Source organism: Sceloporus undulatus, unplaced genomic scaffold (assembly GCF_019175285.1).
Source record: "Sceloporus undulatus isolate JIND9_A2432 ecotype Alabama unplaced genomic scaffold, SceUnd_v1.1 scaffold_34, whole genome shotgun sequence".
Classification (NCBI taxonomy): domain Eukaryota; kingdom Metazoa; phylum Chordata; class Lepidosauria; order Squamata; family Phrynosomatidae; genus Sceloporus; species Sceloporus undulatus.
Window position 1 is genome coordinate 58,137 of NW_024802956.1, and position 10,076 is coordinate 68,212.

The 10,076-nt window shown below is 45.3% G+C and overlaps 1 protein-coding gene across 1 annotated transcript in view; it reads left to right on the forward strand.

Moving 5' to 3' along the window:
- IL12RB1 (interleukin 12 receptor subunit beta 1) overlaps positions 1-9,131 on the forward strand; it is a gene marked incomplete at its 3' end in the record, with an annotated part of 34,368 nt that extends 25,237 nt beyond the window's left edge. The window contains 10 exon segments of the mRNA XM_042443785.1: positions 295-405; positions 1,278-1,360; positions 3,286-3,508; positions 4,153-4,323; positions 4,455-4,559; positions 5,189-5,281; positions 5,283-5,366; positions 5,506-5,649; positions 5,739-5,835; positions 9,047-9,131. Of these exon segments, the coding sequence (XP_042299719.1) occupies positions 295-405; positions 1,278-1,360; positions 3,286-3,508; positions 4,153-4,323; positions 4,455-4,559; positions 5,189-5,281; positions 5,283-5,366; positions 5,506-5,649; positions 5,739-5,835; positions 9,047-9,131 (1,196 nt within the window).
- Positions 9,132-10,076: the final 945 nt, after the last annotated feature.

Sequence of the window (10,076 nt, forward strand, 5' to 3'; positions counted from 1 at the left end):
AAAGCCATAGCCGCTAGCGCTGAAAGCCGCGATTTCGTGTGAAAAAGCGCCGAAAAGCACCAAAAAATTTTTCGTAAGCCGAAAAAAAAAAACGTAACCCGGAACAGTTTTTTCCTATTTATTTTTTTCGTATCCCGGAAATTTCGTAACGCAGTGATTTCGTATCCCGGGGTACCACTGTATTATTATTATTATTATTATTATTATTATTATTATTATTATTATTATTATTATTATTAAGAGAAGCTCCTGCTGGGGACTGAGTCCGAACCTCTCTGCCATTCCTTCTTCCAGTGGTGTGTCAGGTGCAAAAGAATGTCCTCTACGAAGTGCAGGTTCGGTACCGGGTCTCCCACTGGAGCAGTTATTGGAGCGACTGGAGCCCATCCATGGTTGTGCCAGCAGGTGAGGCATTTGCACAGGGGGCACTTGTGTGTGCACGCGCATGTGCAAGAGGGAGAAGTGTTCAAGCCACATGCAAGGGGATGTTCAGAGGCCTGCCGACAGTTGTGTGTCCACAATGGGGTGGAGGATTAGAGAGTTTCCAGAGACCAAAGAGCCACTGTCCAGTAAATAAATACATCATTGCATTTAATTGACGTGGCTTTAAAACCATTTTTAATTCAGTTGCATTTTTAACATTATGCTGTTTTTGTTGTGTGACTTCAAGTTGTTCTGACTTATGGCAACCCTAAGGTGAACCTATTGTGGGGTTTTCTTGGCAAGTTTCTTCAGAGGAAGTTTGCCATGGCCATCCTCTGACATAGAGAGAGTGTGACTTACCCAAAGTCACCCAATGGATTTAAATGGCCGAGCCAAACTCTAGTCTGACCCCTTCCCTATGAAATTTTCCTCCAAATATGTAGCATTGCAGAGGCTGAAACACTAGAAATCTTCCACCCCTCCAGTTCTTTGGTTTGCTGTCTTCCCCTTCCCTTGGGGGTGCATCCACACTGTAGAAATAATGTGGTTTCACCCCACTTTAAATGCTGTTGCTCTGTCATATGGAAATCCTGGAACTTTCAGCTTTGCAGGGTCTTGAGCCTTCTCTGCCAGAGTAGTGCAAACTACATATCCTAGGAGTTTGTAGAATGGAGCCTTAGCAGTTCAAGTGGTGCCAAACTGCATTATTTCTTCAGTGCAAATGCACCCTTGGTAACAGAATCCAGGCTGTTCTGTTTCTACTGGTACCTATTTTTTCTTTTTTTTAAATCCGTTTTTGGGACACGAGGTGGGAAATCTGCTAGATTTGGGAAATGCCACTTGATCTCTTCCAGAAATCTTCAGGAGTCCAGAGATTAATTTCACCGTTGGGAGGCTTGGAGGAGACGGATTGAGAAATGTCACCGTGGAATGGGAGGTAACCTCTTGCTACCACTCCCATTGCAATGCCTTGGCTGCATCTGCACTGGAGAAATAACAGCAGTTTAAGGGCTATAGCTATGGAATCCTGGGATTTGTAGTTTTTGCAAGGTCTTTTACCTTCCTGCCAAAGAGGGCTGGTCCCTTACACAACTACAAATGCCGGGATTGGATAGGCTGGACCTCTGGCAGTTAAAGGGGTGTCAAACTGTATTATTTCTATAGTGCAGATGCCACATTGAGTCCATATACTAGGAGAAAGAATGGATATGAAAGAGAAAGGAAAAGGAGGAAGGAAGGAAGGAAGGGTGGAAAGGGGAAGGAAAAGAAAGGAAAGGAAAGAGGAAGGAAGGAAAAAAGGAAACAAGTCATGCCAGACAAATCTGATCTCTTTCTTTGATAAAATTACCAGCTTGGTAGATGAAGGGAATGCTGTGGATATAGTGTATCTTGATTTCAGTAAGGCCTTTGACAGGGTTCCCCATGACATTCTTGCAAACAAGCTTGTAAAATGTGGGCTAGACAAAGTACAGTAACTGTTAAATGGATCTGTAATTGGTTGACTGGCCGAACCAAAGGGTGCTCAACAATGGCTCTTTTTCAGCCTGGAGAGAAGTGACCAGTGGGGTGTCCAGTGGGGCTCTGTCCTGGGCCCAGTGCTATTCAACAACTTTATCAATGACCTGGATGATAGAATTGGGAGCATACTTATCAAATTTGCAGATGACACCAAATTAGGAGGAATAGCTAATACTCCAGAGGACAGGATCCAATTTCAAAATGACCTGAATAGACTAGAAAGCTGGGCCAAAGCTAACAAAATGAAATTCAACACAGAGAAATGTAAGGTACTGCACTTAGGGCAGAAAAATGAAATGCACAGATATAGGATGGGAGACATAGATATAGGATGGCTGAATGAAAGTACATGTGAAAGGGATCTAGGAGTCCAAGTAGACGATAAGTTGAACATGAGTCAACAGTGCAATGCGGCAGCTAAAAAGGCCAATGCAATTTTAGGCTGCATCAATAAAAGTATAGTGTCTAGATCAAGAGAAGTAATTGTGCCATTGTATTCTGCTCTGGTCAGGCCCCACCTGGAATATTGTGTCCAGTTCTGGGCATCACAATTCAAAAAGGACATTGAGAAACTGGAGCGTGTCCAAAGGAGGGCGACTAAAATGGTGAAAGGTCTGGAAAGCTTGCCCTATGAGGAACGACTCAGGGAGCTGGGGATGTTTACCCTGGAGAAGAGAAGGTTAAGAGGTGATATGATAGCCCTGTTTAAATATGTGAAAGGATGTCATATTGAGGAGGGAGCAAGCTTGTTTTCTGCTGCTCCAGAGAACAGGACCCGGAACAATGGATGCAAGCTACAGGAAAAGAGATTCCACCTCAACATTAGGAAGAACTTCCTGACAGTAAGGGCTGTTCAACAGTGGAACACACTCCCTCGGAGTGTAGTGGATTCTCCTTCCTTGGAGGTCTTTAAACAGAGGCTGGATGGCCATCTGTTGGGGATACTTTGATTTGGATTTCCTGCATGGCAGGGGGTTGGACTGGATGGCCCTTGCGGTCTCTTCCAACTCTATGATTCTATGATTCTATGAATTTCTGCAGATGCACCCCTAGAGTCCCCCAGCCAACATCGCCATGTGGGCTACTACAGCTTCCAGAATCCCCCAGCCACTGTTGTTTGGGGATGTGGAATTTGTTGGGGGATTCTGAGAGTTGGAGTATCCTGTGTGGCCATGCCAGTTGGAAAGTTCTGGGAATTATAAGCTTCAAAAGGTACCTTGTCCAGCCGCTGGTCTCAACCCATCACAGCAGGCTCTGTGGTGGCCTTTGGGTTCGGTCAGAGGCTTTGTGCAGAGCAAGCATGGTGGATTTGAACCCAGGCCCTCTCCGCCGCTTCCTCTGCAGAGACCCAGCCCAGACCAAGGGATGGTGAAGTACATCCTGGAGTTTGATCTGCCCTGCCGGAATTGCTTGTCTGAAATGGAGGCCTTGTCGAAAACCGTGTACAACCAGACTTCGTACCAGGTTGCCCTTTCCGGGGCGGCCTACAACGTCTCTCTGCAAGCCGCAAACAAGGCAGGAGAAGCACCGGTGAGCTTTGTTTGGCTTCCACCGGAGCAAGAGTCAGGTGGGTGGTGATGCATCATGTGGGTCAAATTTGCATGTATGAAGGGGGTCCTTGAATGAGATTGTACTGTCATGCAACCGGCCATACAAAGTGTGGCAATGCTTCACATTTGCCTGTTTCACAATAGTGTGCAAAGGGATCTTGTAACACCTTTGCACAACAGTTATCTTGCTTGTGCGTTGTCGAGCAGGATGCCAGTCCCATGCCACCCAAAAAGTGCACCATGACATCACCTGTGCAAATCACCAACAGGATCCCAGTCGGAATCCAGAGAAGTTACTTTTCCCAAGCCGTCAATGATCCTTTGCCTTTCGTCCTTCACAATTTGTTTTGTACCTCCAAATCAGCTTTGACTTTCATCCACCTCTTCCTAGGGTTTTTTCAGCAAACTTTATTTCAGGTTTCCTCTGAGGCTGAGAAAGTAGGACTTGGCCAACATGATCCAGGGCTTTTTCCATGGGAATTCAAACTCTGGACTTTGGTTTGAGTCTAATGCTCAAACCACTCCATGATGCTGGTGCCAGTGGTTCCTTTAGTACCTTATTTCCTTGCTTTCTTCTGATGTTTTATTTTCTCTGTTGGTTGTACCCAAGACCAGGACTTTTCCTGGTTCTGTTTCCCCCCAATTTGGCTTTTGACTCTAGGTCCCAGCATTCTGAATGTCAGCCTCTCTGGCCAGAACTTCAAAGCCTGGTGGAAAGCGCCGGTGGATGCAGGCATGTTCTGCTTCGAGAGCCAGGTGCTTGGAGACTTTCCCTTGGAGACACCGTGTAATAATACTGGATTGAAAACTGGCAAAATTTATGAGAGCTCAGGTGAGGAGCGGGCATGTCTAGCTGGGTCCCAGGTTCAAATCTCCCCTCAGCCATAGAAACTTCCTGGATGACCTTGGGCAACTCACAGTCCCTGCTGTAGCATCTTCCTCTCCCTTTTCATCCATCTTCAGGGGTGGTGAAGCCCAACCATTGCTACCGCCTGGCCATCCACGGACTGAGCCAGGCCACCAGCGTCTGGTCCACTTTGGGATTCACCCACCTTTTCCAGCGAAACAGTGAGTTTCTGGGTTTTGGACACACAAGTTTCTCCTGCCACTAGCTCCATCCCCTGCCCCTCATGGCCTTTTACTGTGAGGTTGCGGACAATTTGTAATCCGTTCATTTAGAAAATGTGTGATTTATGGATATTTGTAATTTGTGGTATCTAGTCTGATGCTCAAACCATAATGTCACACCGGCTCTTATTTCAACCATATCTTGCTATATGGTTCTACTTCTCTCTGTGTAAACATTTCAGCTGGATTTGTATTAATTTCACATGCTTCCCAGGGTTGCAAATGGGGGGTTCCTGAAGGTGACAGTTAGCTCCCCTGCCTGGCATGGCAGGGTCATATGGGGAGAAAATATTTTATATTTATTTATTTAGGTATTTATATCCCGCCCTTCAGCCCTAATGGCTCTCAGGGCGGCTTACAATTATTATTTTTAATCAGACAGTTCCCTGCCCTCAGGCTTACAATCTAAAAGACACGAAACAAAAGGAGAAGGGAATGGTGGAGGGAAAGGGGATGAGGTCCAGTGGTTCTTCTCTACCTCTGAGGCCTGGACCAAGGCAGATGGATTGGAGGGAGGGCTCTTCCTTCTTTCAGGCTAGTCCTGATGGAGACTCCTTATTCCTCTTCAGGCTCTTTCTTTCCCCCCAGCTTCTCTGGAAGACCCCATCAATGTCAGCATGACCAAGCAAACCCCCAATTCGGCCACGGTTCAGTGGGAGCCCCCCGGTGCTCTCTCATCTTGCCCGGGGGTGTTGAAGAAGTTTGTCATCTGCTGCCGGAAGGACGAGGAGAGTGCCCAGACCACATGTGAGTGGGGTGGATGTGGCTTTGCCAAGTGGCACCAGGGACCACAGTCAGCACCTGAACTCCATTTTGCCACCCCAGTGGGCAATTTAGGGGCACACTTGCACTAAACCTCTCAGTCCTTCTTCTTTTTGCAATCCAGATTACGATGCCAGTGCTTCCGAGAGGGAGTTCACAATCCCAGAGCTGCAGCCCCAGACGGCCTACCTGGTAGGGGTGTGGGCCTCCACTGACAAGAGTGGAAAAGACTGTGAAGCCCATCTCCTCTTTCTGACCAGCCCTGCAGGTATTGCATCCCTCCACCCCACTTTTCACCCTGCTGCTATGGCAGCAGGGATTCCACCTAATGCTTGCCTTTCCATGGCATTTCCCCAGATGCCAAAATGACAGCCCTGACACTGAGCTTCCTCACTCTGGGGATTTTTGTCACCTTCCTGACTGCAGCCGGGAGCTTCAACTTCTGCCGAAAGAGGTGAGCAGAGTTTGAGAGGGATGCAGTACAAAGAATGGGGTGCTCCTCCATCGTGCCCATTTGGGGAGTGGGCATGGGGTGGGCAATAGAGAAGATGTAGCTGTGCCACGTTACACTCAGTGAAAGGGATCACAGCACAGCTGTCCCCTTTAGTTACCATGGTTGAGCAGAGATTCGAACATTGGTCCACGATTCCTCACTGGCATCTCATTTGCACCATAGCTTGTGATTTACTTCTCTCCTTGCAAACATTTCAACTGGATTTGTTTCAAATTTGCATGTTTTCTGGGGTTGCAAACTGGGGCTGTCCTAGAATCCTAGAGTTGGAAGGGACCCCGGGGGCCATGTGGGATGGAAGCACCTACTTGCAGGGGTGGGGCTTGACTGTTAAAGTGGTATCAAACTGCTTTATTTCTGCAGTACAGAAACTAGGCAAACAACATCTCATCCAACCAGCTACAGTGCAGGGACCCGCAGGAGAGAGACGTATATCAGACGGGGCATTTTGTCGGTTTTACGTTTAAGTTGTTTCATTTGCGTTACGAAAATGCTTCTAACGATGTGGATTCACAACGCAACGTGAATGTGTTATCAGACGCCATTGCTTTCTATGGGAGCCCCCAGCTCCATTTTGTTTCCAATGTCATGCCTCATTTTTGTTAAAACGCAAAATAAGTGTTTTTAGAGAATCTGCATCCAAGCCCCTTTCGAATGCTCAATGGTTTGCTCAGGTTTGGAATGCAGTTTTGCAACTGTTCTGGTACTCTAATGCAAGCCCCTGGTTGCAAATTTCCCATGATGCGGCGCTGCTGCTTTCCCCCATTCTGTTCCGGTGGTCCCTCTCCCACTTGCAGGGCAACCCGGGGCGATCCCTCCATTTTCTTGGGCTGGGAGCTTCCTTGGAGGTTCAATGCACGAAGTGGGAAGGTCCCTGTCCTTTACCTTGCTGGGGGGCGGGGGGCAGTTTCTTTCAGTGCCCTATGCCCATTCCCTGGCTTCAAGTGCTATGTTGGGGTGTGTGGTGTGTTTCTGTCGTTGTCTCTCTCTCTATATATATATATGTATGTTGTGTGTGTGTGTTTGCATTAGTGTGCCTATACATATAAATATATACAGATATATGGGTGTATGTGTGTGTGTGTGTGACTATGACTGGATGGATATGTATATGTATATATATGTGTGTGTGGGACTATACAGATATGGATGTGTGTGTGTGTATCTGTGTGTGTGTGTTTGCATGAGTGTGAACATTACGATATGCATATATATATATATATATATATATATATTTGTGTTTGTGCATGGCTGTGACTAGATAGATATATGTGTGTGTGTGTGTGTATATATATATATGTACATATACATATGTGTGTGTGTGCGACATGTGCGTGTGAGTATACACACACACATATATAAATATATGCATGCACACACATGCTTAGCATACATCTATATACACATGCGCTATGTGTTGATATTGGTTTGTCAACACATGTGTGTGTGTCTATATATATGTGTATATATGTGTGTGTGTATATATATATATATGTATACGCACACACACACTCACATATATATCTCGATGTGCATGCACACACATGCTCTGCATACGTCTATATACACATGTGGTTTTACATGTGTATCATTACACATGTCTATATATATATATATATATATATATATGTACCAGAGTATCCAAAAATGGCCATGTGTTGTTTTTGGTTTGTCAACAGATGCGTGTGTGTGTGTGTATGTATATGCACACACACACGCATATATGTGTATAGATATAGATATAGATATGCATGCACACACATGCTTTGCATACATCTACATACATATGTGCTCTTTAATGTTTATTGTTACACATGTCTACATATATGTATCTCCATGTACCCGACTATCCAAAAATGCTATGTGTTGATATTGGTTTGTCAATGCGTGTGTGTGTGTGTGTGTGTGTGTGTGTGTGTGTGTGTATATATATATATATATATATATATATAAAAGCAAATATATATATTTACATATATCATTACACAGGTGTATCTCCATGAACCCGATTTCCCAAAAATGCTATGTGTTGCTTTTGGTTTGTCAACACGTGTGTGTGTGTGTGTGTGTGTGTGTATTTTTAAAAAGGGCATGCACGCGAAAGAAAACACACGATGCGTTGGCGCCATCATTAAATAAATCACGTGATGATGCGAAACAGGAAACAGGAAGCGCCTCCTTCCCTTGCAGTCCCCAGAAGCACAAGAGGTCGCAATGCGTCCAAACCCCCACTGAGCATGCGCGACGGTACTGATTCGTATCATTGAAACCTCTGGTGTGGAAAAACAATTTGCCCACACTCCACTTTGTATGATTTTGCATTCCGTGAATCGCCATGGATTCGTTTCCCCCTCGCAACAGAACAATGATGGAAGGGAACATAGTATGATAAAACATTCACGTTCTAACATGAATCCGCATCGTTGACAACACATTCATGACGCAACTTAAGGGCAAAGTTATCCCGTCTGATAAACTCCATTATCATCAAGTTAGAAGAGATCCCAGAAAGTTACTTGTTGAAAGTAACATTCAAAGCTTGCTGCCAAGTCTCTTGTTATTCTGAAAAGTTAATTCAAACTCACTCAAGAGTTTAAATTGCCAGATTCTGGCAATTGCCATGGTTTGCATTCTAACAAAAGTGCAATTGTCTTGGCACACTGGGATTTGTAGTTCAGCAAAGTGCTCAGATGTCTCTGCTTGAGAGATTTCAAGGACACCAAAGGATTCCCAGTATCCCCTAGACAAATCTCAGCATCTCCCAGGATGGACCCAGGGAAGATAAAGTGGTATCAAGGTGCTGAAATTGCGTCATGTGGACACAATCCACCATGGATGGAGGGAGTCATTAAAGCATTAATTAAAGCATTTTTGTATGTTTTTAATTGCATTGTTTTTTTAATTTGTAAGCCATTTTGTGTCTCAACTGTGAGCAAAAAAAAGCAAGATGATGATGATGATATCAGCTAATCATCACCAGCATCAGCATCACCAAAAATCATTCCAGAAATGGAAATGATGGCTGGAGATCTCAGCCATGCCCATAAATGACAGAGGAATGCCCCCTGCCTCTACTGGCTAAAGGATTCTGGGAGTTGTAGTCAAAGAACATTAACCGCTAACTCATCTCTCCCCCTGGGAACTTCCTTTCCAGGATCCAGAAAGCCCTGTGGCCCCCATTGCCGGGCCCCGATGGCACCGAAGCCGTGAAGATCCTCTCAGCGGTGACCCCAGGCCAGGTGAGGAGACCCATAGCACGGTGTGAGTGGCATGGAAAGACTGGCAGCTAGAATTGCCCTCCCCTTGCACTTGCCACAGGACACCCTGGGGCCAGAACTGCCCCCCAAAATTGCAGAAATGGACCCTCTAGAAATCAATATTTCAATTGATCAGGGGGAATGAGAAATCTTACCAAGAGGGTGCATCTGCACTGTAGAGATAATGCGGTTTGACCCCGCTTTAAGTGCTGCTGCTCCATCCTAGGGAATCCTGGGATTTGTAAAGTATAGTATCACCCAAAATCCACCAAACCGTAATATTGGGCCAACCAAAATTCACATTATTCATTTTGGCCCAAGATTAAAGAATGGTACCACTGTTTTGTGGATTTTGGATGATACTGTACTGTACAAATCCCAGGATTCTCTAGGATGGAGTGGCAGCACTTAAAGCGGGGTCAAACTGCATTATCTCTACAGTGTAGATGCACTCTCTTTTCTATAAGGCCAACACGGCTTCCCCTGGATATGTTTTCTGAGATTTCTAGTCTGACAAGGTCTTCAGCTCTCTGCCAAACAGGGCGGGTGCCTCACCAACTACAAATCCCAGGATTCTGTAGGATCTGGGTGACCAAACATCCACTTTTTTCCAGGACATGTCCTCCATGTCAACCTTCAGTGAGGAGGAATTTCACAATGTCCTCCTCCATTTTGAGCCTGACTAAGAAGCATGAAATGATATTTCTGTGTTTTTACCTTTTAGTTGGTCGTGTCCTAATTTTTTTTCTGAAATGTCCTACATTTTACAGCACCTTGTCCTCCTTGGCAGTTAGAACGTGAGACCACCATGTGTCGGATGGAATTAAAGTGATGTCAAACTGCATTATCTGACAGTGTAAATGCACCCTGAGAGAGGGACGTTGTTGTTGTTGTTGTTGTTGTTGTTGTTGTTGTTGTTGTTGTTGT